At 43.2% G+C, this 19,805-nt stretch overlaps 1 protein-coding gene across 1 annotated transcript in view; it reads right to left on the bottom strand.

Annotated features, from left to right (window-relative positions):
• Positions 1-19,805, bottom strand: part of PIK3AP1 (phosphoinositide-3-kinase adaptor protein 1) — a 119,575-nt gene that overhangs the window by 26,061 nt on the left and 73,709 nt on the right. Inside the window, exons 9-12 of the mRNA XM_041729683.1 lie at positions 8,576-8,671; positions 5,995-6,192; positions 2,634-2,702; positions 398-603 (exon numbers count right to left, since the gene is read on the bottom strand). Coding sequence (XP_041585617.1) covers positions 398-603; positions 2,634-2,702; positions 5,995-6,192; positions 8,576-8,671 — 569 coding nt within the window. The remainder of the gene's footprint in view (positions 1-397; positions 604-2,633; positions 2,703-5,994; positions 6,193-8,575; positions 8,672-19,805) is intronic.

Genomic DNA, 19,805 nt, shown 5'->3' with positions numbered 1-19,805 from the left:
GTCCTGTGAGTTCAAAGGTGTGATAGTTCTGTGGGAGTGTTGGCACTAGGATTAGACAGAATGGCTCTGAAAAGAAAAAAGCTGGGAAGCAAAAGTATAGGGCCACATGCAGAGGGAAGTGGCAGTGGAAAAATCAGGGTTGACAGTTGAGTCTTTGTTCCTGATCTCTAGCCTCACAACAGCCAGCATAGCCATCCTGCTCTCAGCCAGGGTCTGTATGGTTGGTTACAGACTACAGGTGACAGACACACACATTGGCTCACAATGACACTCAAAACCCAGTCACAGGCTGGCCATATGCACTCAGCTACAGCAGCACACAAGCTAGCACGGACCCAGCCCTCCACTCTGCCCAGTGCAGAAATGGACATGAAACAAACCATACAGAGCTGGTTACCTGCTGGAAGCGAAAGGACTCAGACCGCTTCTTCTGGTTGAGCTGCCACTCTTTGAAGTGGAGCACAGCCTCGTCTACGTTGACGATGCCCAACTTCACCTGCTCCTGGAGGGTAATCAGCTGCCGCTGGCCAGGAGTTTTCATTCCAGCGAAAGGGTCATATATACTCGACTGGGGCCTGTCCCTCCAAGGTCTGACGAGAGGCTCTGGAAAGGACGGCAAAACTTAGTGTGACAGCACCCCAACTGGGGAGGGCAGGCAGACGAGTGGGGTTAATGAGGCTGGTCATGGATTCAAGAGAACATGCCTCAAAAGAACAATTACATGCAGAACTGAGAATGGGGACGTATGACATCAAATCAGAGAGGGAAGCAGCGAATCATTTCAAAGCCTGTTACATTAAAGTAGACAAGGCCGCAACATTTTAGGAGGCATGAACGGCATCCACTGAACAAGTTAACAGAATCCCCCAAACCTGAATTATTGAGAAGCCATGAGACTAGCATTTCTCAACTTAGACACTATTGACACCTTGGACTGGAGAGTTCTCTGTTGTTGGAGGGCTATCTTGTATACTGTAGGATGTGTCGCCTCATCCCTGGCCTCTACCCACTAGATGCCAACAGCATCCCCTACCTCAGCTGCAACATCCAAAAACATCCCAGACGTTGCCAAGTATCCTCTGGGAGGCAATGAAGGGAGAGGAGAAATCACCTCCAACTAAGAACTACTGCTTTAGATTAAGATCTACTCCCAGGAAAGAATATACAGGAAATTCTAGGTAGGATGCTTTTCCCAACATACTCCAGCCCTCACTATCCTCCCTGCCTCCAAGCAGTATGGGCACAATGACTATGGACCCATGGACATGAAATGCTTGAGAAGACTGGGATGTCAATGGAACCATGATCTATCTCCAACGTCACCAGGTATAAATTAGGTGCTATGTCCCAGGTAGCTCTCCTTGGGTTGTTCCTCTGCCAACCTTTCCTCCACACTACAAATTCATGGTTCTCTGCTTTGGAGATTCTAAGGAAATATGAAAGCAACCCCTCTTTCTCCAGGCTGTGACTCCACTAGGTTCTGTGAAGAATGAGCTACTTGCAGATGTGATGGGGCCACCAGGGCTTATTAGGACAACTCAACATTTTATTGCTCATTTCATATAGGACTATCTTTAACTCTAAATTTCTCTAGCAGGACCCCATCTGGACATTGTGATTCAGGGGGAGAGCAAGAAGGAAAAAGAGAGATGACTTCAAAGAAGTTCATCTGTCATTCTTCCCAACCACTCACTCATCTGTCTATACACACCCACAAACCTTTCTCCCAGGTTTGCCCTCCTCAAGGCTGTCTTTAATTGTGCTGGAAGATGGGGTGTGGGGAGAAAACAAAATGCATTAAGCCAATCAATTCCACTCTTACAACCTAAGTCCTTCAAAAAGCTTAGATGGTGTCATTTCTCCTTTTCAAAAGAATCAACAGAATAATACTGAATGCCTCTGTTTAATACAAGGAAGTTGACCAAGAAAAAAGGAGTACTTATCGTCTCATACTTCCTCAAAAAGTCTTTTGAGGAGGAAAAAAAAAGAAGAAAAATGCAAGCAAAATATCTCTTAAATAAAAGCTGAATGAAAGTGTAGTTTAGCTGGTACAGATAGGGTAGGTAAATAGCAAGATAGGGCTGTATCCTTAGGTAAAGCCTTGGTGCCAGGCTGCCCACTTTCATCCTGTTGGCACCAATCTCACTATTTACACTGTGCTTTTGTGTGTTCTCACAGACACATTCTAGTGTGTTCACATTCTCAGTATAATTAATTTGTACACTATTCTAGGGCACCCCAATCTCTTCTCCTCCGCCTTTACCATCATTACAGCACCACCTATGGTATCCCCTGGATCTCTCTGTATTTCAACGCTAAAGGGTTGTTACACCGGAAAATCACTGAAGCAGGGGCGCCTGGATGGCTCAGTTGGTTAAGCGTCTGCCTTTGGCTCAGGTCATGATCCTGGAGTCTCAGGGTTGAGTCCCACAGCTGGCTCCCTGTTCTGTAGGGAGTCTGCTTCTCCCCCTGCCCAACCCCTGATTCATGCATGCACTGTCTCTGTCTCTCAAATAAATAAATAAAATATTTAAAAAGATAGAAAGAAAATCATGAAAATCACTGAAGCATGAACACTTCTACCACCCAGAAGTTCAGGTCAAACAAAAGAAAGCTGAGGATGTGTGGCTTACCTTTTTTCCTGATGCTCTCTGAGGAAACATAAAAATTCCCAGGCCGCTCTTGACTTTTTTCTGCAAAAACTATGAGATAAAGAATATTATAGGTAAAAGCCAAATCAGATTTCTTTCTAAAGGGCTTTATAATGTTTTATATATTTACTGAAAAAATTGCCAAAATTGTATATAAAAATGGAAATGATGGATCACATTTTGGACCACCATATTCAGGTCTGTAAATCAAAACTCCAGTAGGAGGCAACTAAGGTGCCAAAGCTAGAGGGATCATGGAAGAAAAACAGCCCAAACAGACTAGGTCTCAAAGCCAGAAAGCCAAAGCCAGCCAGAGGACATGATGAATCATTAAAGAAAAGAGTAATGTGAACGAGGATGCGAGCTGGACCCTGGAATACCCAAAACTGGCTATGGAACACCCCGAAGCTTGAGAATAAAAGGAAGTGCCACTTAACATGTCAACAAGACAAAACACGGAGCAGTGGAGCAGATAGAATGAGTGCACGGCTCTATAGGGACTTAGATGAAGTCAGTCAGTGAGCAACAGACCCACAAAAGCTAAAAAGAAAAATGGAGACATGACAAATGCTCCCTTGGTGGTAGGAAAGCATAGTGATTAAGGCTCCCTGGATTCATATCCTGGCTTTGCCACTTAGGCACCATGTGATCTTGGATAAGAGGCTTGGCCTGTCTTTGTCTCCATTTTCTTATCTATAGAATGGTGATGATAACAGCACCTTCCTCAATGGTTGTTGTGATGATTACATGAGTTAATATGTGGAAAGTGTTTGGAATAGTATCTGGCACAAACAAGCTCTCAATGTTAGCCAAACCTTGAGATGGATGCCAATAGCATAGTAGTACTTTGGCATGCTAGTTAACATGAGCAATACCTGCGTGGTGCTCTACAGTTTATAAATGTATCCTCCCATCTGATCCTCACAATCAGGCTCTGACCGAGTATATTAGGTAGGATTATGATAGATGCATAAATGTCTACATGTATCACTATTGTACCCATTTTACAGATGAGGAAAGGAAAGCTAAAGAGTACGAAATGACTGACCTCATGTCCCAGGCTGTACGGCTGGGAAATACAAAGGCTGGGGCACAAACCCAGGGGTTCTGGCCTCCAACCACTGCCTCTCTTTCCTTTGCTTCCCTAGCTGCCTAGTCAAGTCCTTCAGGGAGCATTAAGAATCACCTGTGCCCCTGTCCCAGCTCCCACAATGAGCCATGCCAGTAACACTCTCTCCTCCCCTCATACCGTTTAGGAATTATCAATATATATTCACATGCTTCTTCTTTTGGGTTCACTTAGAAGTAGACCTGAGGACAAGGATCCAGGTGCAAAGAGTCGATGTGGGGAGTGATGGAGGTGAGACAGGGAAGTGGATAAAACAATACAGGGTGGGTATCCAGTAAGTTACCAGGGTGGGCAAGCTAGGGAACTCTGGAAAGCAATGTAGAACAAACACCTCAGAGTTCTCCCAGCAGAAGGGCAAGGATGCTGGGGTACTCAGCCACCAATCTATCAGTCACTAGATTCCAGGGTTCAGGGGTATTAATCCCCTCAACTCTTCCAGCCTGACTTGCTAAGGCAGATGGGGCTCCAGCTACCAGAGAAAGCAGTCAGACTAAGACACATGTGTCCTGATAGGCATAATCCAACCAGGAGGCACAGAAATAAAAAGAGCTAGGGGGATGTGGGGAGAGCACCAATAGTGTCTGCTGCACATGCCAAAGGAGATGTTACCCAAGAGAATGGCAAACTGCAATCACGGAGAACACCTGGCTACAAAATGTCCCTCAACTATATTTCTACCCAGTTTAGGGTTGCCAGGTTTAACAAACCAAAACCAAAATTGTAAAAAAATAAAAATAAAAAAATAAAAAAAAAATGCAGGGATCCCTGGGCGGCTCAGCGATTTGGTGCCTGCCTTTGGTCCAGGGCGTGATCCTGGAGTTCCAGGATTAAGTCCCACATCGGGCTCCCTGCAAGGAGCCTGCTTCTCCCTCTGCCTGTGGCTCTGCCTCTCTCTCTCTGTATGTCCCTCATGGATAAATAAAATCTTTTTTTTAAATGCGGTATTTGGAACAGAAATTACTTGCCATTGTTCTGAAATTCATATTTAACTGGTCGCCCTGTACCTGGGATTCTGGTTGAGGGCTACCTTCCCCAATTTGTGATTTCCTTTTGTCATACTTTCCACACCTTCTTATACTATTAAAAATGGTATGGAGGGATCCCTGGGTAGCACAGCGGTTTGGCGCCTGCCTTTGGCCCAGGGCGTGATCCTGGAGACCCGGGATCAAATCCCACGTCGGGCTCCTGGTACATGGAGCCTGCTTCTCCCTCTGCCTATGTCTCTGCCTCTGTGTGTGTGTGTGTGTGTGTGTGTGTGTGTGTGTGTGACTATCATAAATAAATAAAAAAATTTTTAAAAATGGAATGGAGGTCAGATGCACAGATCTGGCAATTCTTAGCTCTTACAGTACTTGGAATCCTATTAATACAATCAAGTCCTAAAAGAGCGAAACTGACAATGCATCAGTATCTACTTGATTTTCCAGGGATCACTGTGAAGAAGTCAAACCCAACTCTCACCAATTTTTTTTTTTTAAATTTATGATAGTCACAGAGAGAGAGAGAGAGAGGCAGAGACACAGGCAGATGGAGAAGCAGGCTCCATGCACCGGGAGCCCAACGTGGGATTCAATCCTGGGTCTCCAGGATCGCACCCTGGGCCAAAGGCAGGCACTAAACCGCTGCACCACCCAGGGATCCCCTACCAATTTGTATTAGTGTGGGTAGGCAGACATCCTAACATAGTGGTAGAAAGCTGGGACTGTGGAGTTGGGCACCCTGAGTTCAAATCCTGACTCTGCTACGTGGTAATAGTGACCTCTGTAAGTCTCGGTTTTCTTCATCTGTACATTGGGGAGGATAACAGCCCTTACCTAAAACATTAATGTAAATATTAAATGACACGTTCCAAATAGAGTACTCTTGGTAGATTTCAATAAATGTTAGCTATCAAAAAATCAATAATAACAATAGTTTAAGGAGATAAAAATTTATGAGGGTTTTTGCCATTTGGAGTAGAGGTAAACCTTGTTTACCTCCCTGTCTTCAGAATGCGCATGAAAGCATCCAGGAAAGCCAGAACTGAATTCTGATCATGGCCTGTGAGCCAGCTCCAAAATCTGCCCTGAGCTCTAACACCATCTCCTGAGGCTGGTTAGAGACCATTCAGAAGGGGATAGTCTCTGAGCAATGGTTCAGAAGTTAAGAGAATCCAGGGACTTCTGGCTGAGAAGCCTGAAGACCTCGCTGAGCATCACTCCCTGCCATACTTGCCTTTAGAAATGTATGGTTCATTGTCAGACAGGTGATGAGTACCAGAAGCATTGGCCTCTGGCCTGGGCACCGGGACGGGGGGCCTGTTGGCCAGGTCCACAGGAAAGGCCTCATCATCATCCACCGTGTGATACACATCTTCCTCCTGACCACTGTGGTGCAGCTCCCTCTCCAAACTGGCCATTCCCATGCTGTTACCTAGAAACACAGAGACAGGTGCCTGAAAGCAGTGGCTAAACAAACTCGGTGACTGGCAGTCATAAGAGCAGAGAGAGTGGACCATAACTTATTTGTACAGTACTGTCTTTTGGCAAAGATCTTCTCCTATATTGTCCCCTGTATGGTCTACTAAGAACCCCATGCGAAGCAACTGAGAAAACACTGATGCAACCTTCATTTGCCTGCCCATCAATGCAGCAAAAGGGAATGAGCACTAGGCTCATCTTAGTTGTATTTATTGCTAGGATTCAGTTATTCATCCCAGTGGAACTATAGAAAAGAGAGCATAGCCCCCAAAGACAAAGGACACTTGGAACCACCCCCAGGTTCCCAGGCAGCAGCGTGAGGGTGGCCAGAGACCTCACCACCAAAGGTTCCAGCATCCTCATCTTCAGCATCAAAATGACTTTGTTGCAAGTGCTATTCCAAGCATATTACCTGAGTTACCTCCTTTGATTATATAATGACATTGTGGAATAACTACAATCATTATTCTCATTTTGCAAATGAAGAAACTGGGCCCTTTGGGATTTAAATAACTTGCCCAAAGTTACTTAGAGCCAGACTGGCATCCAGGAAAGCTGACTCCAGAATTTGTGCTATTAACCTCCATGCTCTATTACTCTTTTGCAACCTTTGCCCACACTCTGCTCTCCATCAACGAGAAAGATTTAGGACAGAAGCAAGGAACTCCTCGTCTGTCCTTGGGGTCCCACAGCCATAAGGTTTTCACTGCCTCCTTCCTGGTGGAAGGCTGCAATATTCTGTGCCGGGACCTGAGTGTTGTATCCCCTTGGCTTTGAGAATCTCAGCAGACCTGACTTTGTATGCCATTGCTCCTCATACACGTGAACTGTGGTGATCCTGAGCATATTATATAACCTCTCTGAGCCTGATTTCCCTCTGAGACCTATTCACAGGAGTATTGTGAAGACAAAATGAGATGGTAAAGGAAATGCAGCCAGTGCCTACACATAGTAGGTGTTCTCCTCTAACTTCTTTCTTCTCCCCAGCAGTCAACAAATCTTTATTAAATACCTGTTTGAGATACAGGAATGAATAATGCTTGGGCCTTCTTCCTATGGGATTTCCAATCCAGTGATTTATTGGAAGATTTTTAGTTGCATCTTTTCTGAGCTGCAGGGAGACTGCTCTTGGCTTCTCTGTATCCTGAGTCCAGAGGACTGACCAACCAGGGGGCCCCAACTCATCCCAGGGCTCTAAGTTCTGAGGCTCTGCCTTCGGGAAAGTTTCCAACTAGTGAAGAAGCTCCCACCTGTTTGCCTTTGAACATCTTGTACAAGGGCATGAGTAGTTCTGGAGAAGCTTGTCTTATGTCAACAAAATGAGGTGTCCTGGGTAAACAGCTGGCTACCCTACCAGTGACAGTGATTTCCAAGGTGCCTACCCCCATGCACACAAGAACTTAATTCTGCTTTTACAGTGTGGAAGCAGCCATAGACAATACTAAATGAATGGATACAAAATGTTCCAAGAAAACTTCATTTACAAAAACAGGCAGCTAGCTAGGCTATGGTTTATCTACCACTACTTAGAACTTTTCTTTCCTCTTCACTGTCAGAACTACTTCTTCCATCCTGAAATCCATCCTCTTAGCACCTGCTTTCTATGCCTACTTCATCAACAGACCCTGCCCCCATTAATTATAAATGATTGGACGGAGTTAAGGAATTAGCCACACAATTTAACACCCTCCTTCTCTGACCTTCAATGATAATAATAATGAGAAGAATGAAAACAATCATAAGCCTTCATTGCTTGCTCTATGCCCAGCCCTGCTCTGAGGCCCAATGGACAATAATTCATTTAATTCTCACAACATTCACCTGAGGACACTGAGGCCCAGAGGAGTTAAGAATTTGTCCAAGGTTTTCCAGCCAACTGAAGGGGGAACTACAGATCAGTGTTTGTGTTCTTAACCATGACACAGCACAGGCTCAATTTAACAATGTTTGTGTATATTCCCCTATGTTCTCCACCTTCACCAGGGCCCTGATCACATCTTATTTTCCTCTGTGTCCTTCAGCCCAACATCCAGAGTAGCACTTTGCTTAGTCAGTACTCAATAAATTTTAGTCAAAAGAAACATATGCATTTTAAAACAGGTCTTGTCGAAGGCAGCTTGTTATCCAGATGAGTGGCTCCAGTGGTGGGAATTCCTGGCCTACTGTTACAGGCCAATGGGGAAGCTCACGGGGATGGAGTGTCTTCAATCATGCTATCTGCCAGGTATGTGGCAGTCCATTCCTTTAATGGAGTAACCATCATATGGAAACAGGCAATGTCTTACATTTGTTTCTCTTTCCCTCTTTTTGCCTTCCTGTTCACAGTTGCAAATTACCTTCTAAAAACTTGCGAATCATGGAGTCCTTACTGGTCCGAGAGAAACCATCTCCAGGGATTGGATTAGATGCACTGGCCTGAAGCATTTCGACATCTAGAAGAAAAGGAGACTAAGAGTTTATATGTTGTTATTCCACATAGGCAAGGAGATTATACAGATGGATATACAAGGTTTGACAAATCAAAAGGACCAAGAAATTCAATAATTAATTAATCTATCCATCTTCCTTTGCATTCATCCATCCATCCATCCATCCAACAACTATCTATCTACTTAATAAGGACTCCCTGTAAGTGTGAGGTATAAAGAAGAGTAACATTCATGACCCTCAGGCCCTTTCCTAGACCACAGGTCTCAAAGGTAGATATGCTCATCTGCATTTGAAACAATGGGCTTAATTTTTAAGTGTATAACTATAGCATTGTTTATAACAACCAAAAAACAACTGGAAGCAAAAATAACAAAGAATAGGTATACTGCGGCTTACTCAAACAATGGAACAGTATGCAACAGTTAAAAAGAACATGTTGGAGCCACTTCAATCAATATAGTGCCATCTCAACCAACATAGCAACAAGAACTCTATTTCTAGGTCACCCATGGACTTGATTATTTACAAGGAGGAAGCATATTGACTTGGTTTTCACTATTAAACATAAACCCACAAAGACCCAAACCATGTGTGAAAACCATTCGGTTAGCACAGTACCTTCTACTCCAACCTGAGTAACCAACAGTACCCTATTACTTTATGATTCTGAAGTATGCTTTTTGGGAGCAAAATTTCAACCCTGCATTAAAAGTAGACCTTTGATATTATCAAAGATTGCATTCTCTATGTCATATCACATAATTACTGAGGATTTATTTGCTTAGGCAAAATAGTTTGAAGTTGAATAGTATACTTTGGGAAAAAATGGTTTGAATGTAATCAATATACATAGATTTGCCATTTCCTAATCACTTTGATCTTTGGGAACCAGCTAAATAAAATCTGGTGGATTTGTATGAAGATTTCTCTGTAACTATGTCACATTTCCCAAGAATAGTCACTGAAAAGAGGTCATGGTCATGGAGTAGTATTAAGGATAATAAACTTCATGTGACATAATCCTAGTTTTGAAACAAAATATTTCTATATACATAGAAAAAACTAGAGAGAAATATGTCAAAACGCATATAGTAGCTATTTCTGAAGTAGGATAGAATATGGACATTTTATTTTCTATTTTATATATTTCTTTGTCTTCCATATTACCCACAGTGGCTTCTTTGGCTTTCATAAATGAAAAAAACCTTATTAACACTTTTCTTAAATATCCAGGTAATTATGATCAAATATGTACAATTAGATTTCCAAAGCAAAAATAATTTCAGGATATTAAAAAAATAAATTCGGGGATCCCTGAGTGGCACAGCGGTTTAGCGCCTGCCTTTGGCCCAGGGCGCGATCCTGGAGACCCGGGATCGAGTCCCACGTCGGGCTCCCAGCAAGGAGCCTGCTTCTCCCTCTGCCTGTGTCTCTGCCTCTCTCTCTCTCTCTCTCTCTGTCTATCATGAATGAATAAATAAATAAATCTTTAAAGAAAAAAAAATTAAAAAAAAATAATAAAAATAATAAAAAAATAAATTGTGGCTCACTTGTCAATTATCAGGTTAATTGATTTTTTTAATTATAAAAAAATGACTGATTTTAAACTTCCCAGGGACCAGATATTACATTATTACAAAGCAGAGCTCTTACTGGACCTTGTTTCAAACTTCCATATTCCTGTGATAATTAAAATACAAATTTTATGACCATAAAATAAAAATCATTGAATGAAGAATATTGAATGAAAAAGTTACAGACTGATGTTTTTCAGTATGATATGGTTTATATAAAGTTTTAAGGCTTATAAAATATTACAAGCTGGGAGGGATAAATGTTGAATTCATGGTAATGGTTGCCTCTGGAGAGGGAAAGGGGGACAACTGGATTCCAGAGGGGATTCATAGGGGGCTATAATACGTACTTTAAAAAAAACCCCGAGATAATAACAATGAAAGGAAAAAGAAATACATATTCTTGATTAATCAGAATCTTTAACAAATATATTTTAGAAAAATCAATATAGTACCTATTGCCCCCAAGAAGGGGAGAATAAGATTCTATATTTGTATTTGATTATATATACAAAAAGAAGCCCTGGAAGTAGATGTAAGAAATTAAGATCAGCGGTTTCCTAGCACGAAAAAGATGAGGGACAAGGACTAGAGAAAGACTTTTCACCATTCACCTTTTTATACTTTAGCTTTTTAATCTACTGAAAAAAATATATAAAGAAATACAGGGCTCAGATCATGTTTGTGTTACCTGAAGTATCACCTGAAAAAGAAGAAAAATCCATTCCTTTTTTCTACCTTTTCAGTTTATTGTGGAGACATTACATTGACTATAGTCAAGAGTCCAAAGCTTGATACTCTCTAGTCCAAAGCTCTGTGATTCCAAATGAGGAACCTCTTCTGTCACCACTGAATTCTATAATGTAAACTGTAGAGAGATAAAGGAACTGATTCTGAAACATACCCAGAGTTGTTTTCATTTTAAAAAATAAATCAGGATCCCTTGATACAACACACTGAGGAGATCACAGCACCATTTCTACCGTATTCTTGCCAAAAATTCACAACCTCGGTCCAACCACAGAAAACATATAACAAACACAAATTGAGGGGCATTCTAGAAAATAGGTGATCAACACTCAAGACAAGGAACGACTGGGGGACTTTTACAAGTTGGAGGAGAAATAACCACATGCGCTGTGGAGTCCTCTGTAGGCTCAGTATCTAAGATCCCATCAGTATCTAGCATCCCACCTGCAGAGGTAGGGAAAACTAGGGCATCAGGAGCAAGGCCTAGAGGTCAGGTGTTGGTACTACACCAATGTTAATTCGGCTTTACTAATTATGCTGTGGTTGTAGAAGACGCTAGTACCAGGGAAACCTGGATGAACAGTATACAGGAACACTAGCATTTCTGCAACTTTCCTCTCATCTAAAAGCAGTTCAAAATAAAGGTTTTTTTTCTTTTTGAAAAAGGAGGGGGGAACTGGAGGAGGTGGGGAGATTTGAAAAGCAGAGAAGAAAATGCAATGGGAAAACTAAAGAAGCACAGTCCCCAGGGATGACCTACCTCCCCTGTCCACCTATGTACCAAGTCACCTTCCAGTGACACTTGTGAGCCATGCACATTGGGTACTATGACCAAGGTGGGGCAAAATGACCTACCTGTGACAAACAGATCTTTCTATATTGTAATCACACCTTAACTGGATCTGCTAAATATTAGTCCTGGGACCTTAGTAGAGTTATTTCTCCTCCTTGAGCTTGGAAGGATGAAGAGAGGCTCGGGACTAGGATCAATTTTGATTCTTCCACTCCTAGCTGGAGGATCTCAACACCCATCAGTCTGACACCAAGCAGACTGTATTAGATCCACCTGATCATGCAGGCTCACAAGATGACTGAGGGCACCAGTCTACTCAGGAGGACGCAGGACACAGGCCAGCAGGACAGGGCCCAGGAGCATTCCTCCTTGAGGGCAGTCTTTGTGCCAAGTCCAGCAGCTCACATGCAGGGAGATGAGATCTGTGTCAGGCAGGTGGAGGGAGCCACTCTAGTGAAAAGGCCATCCTCATGGCCCACAAGAGTAGCACTTCTCATGGCAACTCCTCAGGCACACTTCCAGGGTCCTCTAAGCATGACAGTCACTGTTCTCAGGAAAGCCCAAAGTGTGCTGTCCCTTTCAGGTATTTAGAGTCCACATATAGCTCCTCCCAGTTCCAGATGCAATTTACCAACCAATTAGGGGTCATTTTTATCATAGGCAATGTTGCCTAGAAACATAGTTGACATTCGGACTCTTATCAGGTTACCAGGGTAACAGAGCTGGAAAGGCAACCGAAGGTCAAATTCTCAAGCAGAAGGGGAAATGATAGCTGTTACATTTAACTCTTTGCCCATGATTATCTTGGGTCAAGTTGTTTAAATCCTCTCAGCTTCTCTTTTCCTGTCTGTAAAACGGTGATAAGAGTAGTATATATATCTCAGAGGTTTGCCATGCGTATTAAATGAGAAGCTGGCCACATGCCTAGCACGGTGCCTAGCCCAGAGAAAGTGCTAAAAATGCTAGCTGCTACTACTATTATTCCTATTGTCTTTATTATTAAATAATATACCTAAGCTAATGTCCTAAGCAGAGAACAGTTTTTTTTTTTTAAAAAAAAGGACTCAATTCATACTTAATCATTTTTTTCTTTTAAGATTTATTTCTTTATTTTAGAGAGAGTGGAGGAACAGAGGGAGAGGAAGACAAAGTCTTAATCAGACTCCCCACTGAGCAGAGTCCCAATGCAGGGCTTAATCTCATAACCCTGGGATCATGACCTGAGTCAAAACCAAGGGTTGGATGCTTAACTGTGCCAACCAGATGGCCCCTACCTATTCTTTTTTTTTTTTTTTTAAGATTGTACTTATTCAAGAAAGACAGAGACAGAGATAGTGAGAGAGAACACAAGCAAGCAGGGGAGGAAAGAGAGAAGCAGGCTCCCCGCTGAGCAGGGAGCAGAGTGCATGGCTTGATACCAGGACTCTGGGATCATGACCTGAGCCAAAAGGCAGACACCCAAGTGACTGAGCCACCCAGGTGCCCCGCCTTTATTTATTCTTTTTTTTTTTTTTTGCCTTTACTTATTCTTAACAATAACTTTGTTTGAAGTCAAATCTCCTTCAGAGTAACAAATGCTTATGAGTTCATTCTAATATCTGAATTTTGACACATATTCTCAAATATCACACATACTACATTTCCTAGTAAAAAACTACACCCATTTAACATTTTTATATTTGAATATACTTGAAGCATAGGAGAATTCTTTTTTTTTTTTTTAAAGATTTTATTTATTTATTCATGAGACACACACACACACACACAGAGAGAGAGAGAGAGAGAGAGAGGCACAGGCAGAGGGAGAAGCAGGCTCCATGCAGGAAGCCCGACATGGGACTAGATCCTGGGTCTTCAGGATCACGCTCTGGGCTGAAGGTGGCGCTAAACTGCCGAGCCGCCAGGGCTGCTCCACATAGGAGAATTCTTAAGATAACAAATGCCAATGCTTTATAATAGAATTATGTGTGGAAATCTGACTCACAGACAAGGTTTGCCAGGCATTTTCTGGATCGTGGCTCTTGAACACCAAGTCCCAGACAGACAGAGCTGCAGGCTTCTCTCCTCCTTTGCCAAGGCTCTACTGATGCAGTCCAGACCTGAGTTGGAGGCCCCATGCCTGTTTACCCTGTGCTTTTCTGAGGTCTATCACGTTCTTTATTAGTGGGCTTAGCAATGAACACCGAGGGGAAATTCTAGCAGCTCTTCAATGCCTTCTGGCCCCATCCTGTGCTGCCAGGATTATAGGTAGAGGCTAACCTTAAAGACAGAGGCTAAATCCAGAACATGTGAGGCATGGCTGGAAGAGCATGATGTGCACAGGGTGCAGAAAAGGGAAGGAAGGTGGTCTGCAGACACAGGAGAAAGCCTAGGGATCAGCAGTAAAGACTCTAACAAGGGCCAGAGCCAAGTGAATCCTCTGCATTCAGGGGGAAATCAAGTTAGAGAAAGGCAGCAACTGAAGCCAGGTGAGCAACAGAGATGAAGACACTGGCCACTGACTGAATGACTAGTGCAGGTCAACATCAGGGCCAGAGGTAGGGGGTACCTGCATGGACTCTGGCATCCTGGAGAACTGGGCTCAAACCCCGGCTCTGACTCTTACTAGCTCTATGTCCTTGGGCAAGATATTTGATATCACTCAGCTTGTGTATCTCCATCTGTTAAGTGGGGATAAATAGTACCTACCACATAAGAAAATGGTAGGGGCCAATGGAGACAATGCTTGTAAAATATTTAGCAACAGTGTGAGGCACTAAATATTAATGGATACCATTAAAAAAAAATGGATACCATTATTATATTGAGGCAACCTAGATAGTGTATTAGTTTTCTGCTGTTGCCGTAAAAAAAATTACTGCAAGCATAGTGGCTGAAAACAACATAAGTTTATTACCTTACCATTCTGTAGTTCACAACTCTAAAATGAGTCTCACTGGGCCGAAATCAAAGTTTTGAGAGGACTGCCTTCCTTTCTGGGAGCTCTAGGGGAAAATAGATCTCCTTGCCCCTTCCAGCTTCTAGAGGCCACCTGTACTCCTTGGCACCAGGAGCTCTTCCTCCCTCTTTCAGACCAGCAATGCCAGGCACCAAACTTAGCTGGACTGAGTCCTTCTCACAGTCATCTCTGGTCTGTTTTCCGATTCCTTCTTCCACTTCTAAGGACCTTTGTGATTATACCTGTATTATATATAGGGTCTATCCCTGTAATCCAGGACATTTCCCCTTAACTTAAGGCCAGGAGAGTAGCTACTTGAATTCCATCTGCAACTCTCCTTCTCCTTTGCCAGGTCATCTAGCCCATTCACAGATTAAGGGGCTCTACTCTGCCTACCACAGATGGAAACAAGTACCAGTACAGTTAGCCTGCCACAAATTTCCTTCCTACACGGGGCTGGCAAGGGCAATATGACACAGGGATTAGGGCACACTCAACTCAAGTAAGTCCATCGTGGCCACACATGGCCTCAGCAGCCCTGGCCTGATGTAGGCATTGCACACTGCCTTAAATGAAGTTACCTAAAAATGACTTTCTTTCCACTTATATTTTAAATAAAATGACTCTTTTCATACTGAATTGAACATAAATATCTTTGAGTTAGACCAATGACAGCAAATATATACATTGACCTCTGAGTCTCTATTCTGTATACTCAAGGCAGACACTCACCAGTCATAGCATTCTTTCTGGACTCAGAATCTTTAGCACAGCTCCTCAGGCTCTCAATACCAACTAACCTACCCTGGCACATGAAATTATTTTTCAAACACCATTTGCCATATCTATGGTAGGTAGTAAGTCCTAGGAATAACAGACACTACCTTTGTAATAATAAATGAAGAGTCAGGTTTTTTAGAGTCATGCATAATAAGACTCTCTCAAATTCTAAATGCGATAACCCCATGCGCACATACAAATCAGGCACATAGTGAGTATCATCTCAGTGAACTGTAATACACAGGAAATTCTGGAGGTGAAGGCAGCCTGCTTCCAGACAAGGACATTTTGTAAAGGAAAACAGAACAACAAATCCCTACATTCCTGGATGCTCAGGGTTTATACTTCAGATTCCAAGCACTTAACCTTCCCCACTTGTCAGTTAACAATAAACTCAAAAGCCCAGAAACCTGCTGGTCTAGGAGAAAGTGCAAAGTTCTTTCACTTCAGTAGACCATAGAAAGAAGAAAATATGTATTAAGGAGACCCAGGTGCCACGGCCTTCAGGAAAGAGCCAGCTGCAGAGTTACACTGTACTTCATTTAGGGAGTCAATCAGAAAGAACCCATCCCTGGAATGAAAGAAGCTTGAACAGATGAGAGAAAGCCTAGGCAGGCACTTAATTAAGGAATGAGTCAAGAGCAATAATGAATTTTCAAAGAAACCCATATGATACTCCTCAGGGGACATAAATCTAGATCACTTAGCTGCAGTGGAAACTCAATCCAGATTATGTGTTGTTAATTTAATATAAAACCTAATCTGAGTATCTAATATGGTAAAATGTCAGATGCTGAGAGGCTATTCTGGAAAGGCTCTCAAACTCTGAAAGCAGGCCAAAAGATTTTTCTTCTTAGCAAGGATTTTTGTAGCCAAAAAAAAGAGTCTTAGAGCAAAGAACAGCATGGGAAAGCATTTGACAATGACCTGAAACCTGACTGGGGCCATATGCACTCAGGTGGAATACAGTGCTTTCATCGCCCATGTCGGCAAGGTAGTCCACCCTCCCCACATCCTAATGGAGAAGTGATGAGAGGGAGAGAGGCAGAGAGAGGGAGTGATGGTCACACACTGGGGAGAGACAGAGAAACAGAGACAAAGAGAAGGGAAACAGCAATCTGAAATTACAAGGGGTAAGGGGCGCTGAGCAATGAAGCAGGAAAGGCTAAGAATGAACAGGCTAGGAGAAGCAACAAGTCTCAGGGATCTCATGCCTCAATACAGCACACCTGGCAAGCACACAGACTCTATGCTGGGCAGGACTCCATCCACAAAATTGAGTTCGAAGTGGGGTGCAGGGGACACCATGACTTGCTAAGTCGCACACCCTCTTCCCCTCATTCTCCACGTCCACAGCTGTCCCCTTGGTGCACAGTGTCCTCTTCCTTCACAGCACTGTCACAGTTTGTAGTTCTCTATTTAGTTATGTGTTATTTCTATTTAATATCCAGCTCTCCTGCCAGAAGGAGAGCTCTGGGAGGCAGGGATCTGCCCTCTTATCTAGTACTGACTCCCTGTCGCCTGGCACAGTGATTGAAACACACGAGAGGTTGGATCAATACTGCTGAATGAATGAATGAATGTTTGAATGGACAAATTAGCGAGGAATAAACACATGAATATGGACATGGAAGTGTCTGGGTTTTGTGAAGGACTCTGAGCATTTTCCAAGATGAGAAAAGAGGCAATCCAGGCAGCAGGAACAGCATGGGCAAATTAGAGGAGACAGGAAAGGAAAGGCAGCCAGGAGCGCTGGAAGGGCCATTACTCCCCCACCTCACCCCAAGAAATCCCGTGCTCAGGGCCGTCTATCAGATGACTCACCACCACCTATCAGAAAAGTCCTTGCGCTGGAATGTCAACGAACTATTCCACCCCACAAAATCCAGGACAACTTTCTATTTTCTGGTACTTTCAAATTCAAAAAATAGTTGAGCACCTGTTGTACCTATCGTGGATGATCCAGGCTTCATGAGATGGGGTGTGTAACCAGAGAAAAATGTACATAACCAGAGTGCAAAGTGATTTGCTTGCAGGGCCCCCAGGAGAGCCTGACCCATGACTATACAGGTATAGAGGGGAGCATGGTCACTGCTGGTGGTGGGGATTTTATCTTATTAGCTTTTAAAACACTTAATTTAGGGGCACCTGGCTGGCTCAGTAGGTTAAGCGTCTGCCTTCAGTTCAGGTCATAATCCCTGGGTCCTGAGATCAAGCCCCATGTCAGGCTCCCTGCTCAGTGGACAGTCTGCTTCTCTCTCTCCCCCTGCCTCACTCCTTTCCCCCACTCATTCTTTTTTTTCCTCTCTCTCTCTAAAATGAAATTTTTAAAAATCTTTAAAAAAAAATAAAACACTTAATCCAGCATGCTTTCAATAAGTGCCTACATCTCCCACACAGGTCCTGTACACCTGGGGAAACATGGAGCAATGGGAGTCAGGAAGTGCCTTGAGCCTCCCTTTGCCCCACTGGGTCAGTTTCAACCCTGGACGGCTTGAATTTCTATTTAGTGTTTGCATAAACTTATCCTTAATAAAGATATTTATTTATTTATTTATTTATTTATTTTAAGATTTTATTTATTTATTCATGAGAGGCAGAGGGAGAAGCAGGCTCCATGTAGGGAGCCCAACATGGGACTTGATCCTGGGACTCCAGGATCACGCCTCGGCCGAAGGCAGGCGCCAAACCCCTGAGCCACCCAGGGATCCCAAGATATTTATTTCTTAATATATAGTAAAGTTAGGAAATTGATGGTTTAAATCTGTCTTTAACAAAAAATTCTCAAGAGAATGGGGAACAGAGTTGAAGGTCTAATAACAAAGGCATGTAGTTACCACCTGGTGGCAGCATAGCTAAACTAAAGACCATGAGTTGTGAGGGGTGTGAGTGACTGTGTGCAGGTACGTGTGTGTACACCTACGCAAGTTCAGGGAAGGAGAGCCCAGAGTGGAATGATAACATCTCAGGGTCAGAAGCCAACATCACTCCCCTGCCAACTTTACTCATCATGGGCAGTTTCCCCCATAACCTTCCTACCTAGTGGCTGTTTGGATTCCCTTTGGAGAAGGAGACCTTACTACTCTTCCTTTTCCAAAATTCAAGTCAGAAACAGGCAGATTTGTCCCAATACATTTGAGTGACCCCCAAAGAAGTAGTAAAGAGCTGGTCTAAAGCCTACACTCCATAATGCTCATCCTGTGAACAAATGTAGGAATAAACATAACTTGCTTTCCTTAATACATTTACTTTCAGCCTCGAGGACTGAATGGTAACAAAGGTAGAGCACTAAGAAACCTGGCTCTTGAGACATCTGGAAAGAGCTCCTGTCTAAGTGTCCATCCCAAGGTTGGCAAATGCAGATCCTAGAAGGACAGGCCAGGAGAGTCCTCTGTCCCAGTGGTACAGCAGACAGACTTGCCTCTGGGAATATGCAGACCCAGATTCCTGACCCAGTTCTCCCTCATTGGGACTCAAATAAGCTAGTAAAATCTGAGCCTTAGTGTTCTCCCCTGTGAAATGGAGATAATTCTATCCACCTAGCCCAAGGATGATAGGACAAAATAACAGATGAGATCAAAGTGGTCCACTTACTTGAAAGGGCTGGTGGACACTGCACGTTATTACTGTGCCGATTGGTGTTGCAAATACATATCTTAGATTTATCAGTTTTTCCTGTTTATTTATGAACTAAACTGTTTCTCTCCTAGAGAATCACTGGTGATAAAATGAATAGTTCCTCCCCAGGTACAAGTTGCTGCTCCTTCTGGGCCAGTAAGATAGTCCTTCTTAAGATTAAACCACAGAGACAGAAACACAAAACAAATCATATCTAGAATCAGAAAATGCAGTTTATATGATCCGGCAAATGAAAAATGCAGTGAGTTTCCTTTCTCTATCCACAGAGCAGTCAAATTCTTACAGCATATCTATTAGTGGCCTCCTTCTAGCTCCAGGGCAACCAGAATCCCCCTGACCCCATATAACTCTACAAGTCACCAACAGCCACAAACTAGGCCTGCTCCATAGCACTCCACTGCCTTGGGAAGTGCTGGAAAAGTTCATTGTTCCTCCTGTGACTGCCTTTAGCATAACCTGCAGCTTTCCACTGGTATGACGAGGAGATTTCTTGTGTTGGAGCATCCAGGTGTGTGAAGGCACTCTGTCAATACAGAACAGCTAGGGAAGCAGGGGATTCTTTAACCGTTCAACTACCCTGTAGTTAGGACACAAGGCAGAAATGTGGATACACAGTCTCTGACTTTCCAAGTAGGTACCAGTTATCCTCCAAATGTTCTTTC

Source organism: Vulpes lagopus, chromosome 2 (assembly GCF_018345385.1).
Source record: "Vulpes lagopus strain Blue_001 chromosome 2, ASM1834538v1, whole genome shotgun sequence".
Taxonomy (NCBI): domain Eukaryota; kingdom Metazoa; phylum Chordata; class Mammalia; order Carnivora; family Canidae; genus Vulpes; species Vulpes lagopus.
This window is presented reverse-complemented; position numbering and strand designations above follow the sequence as displayed.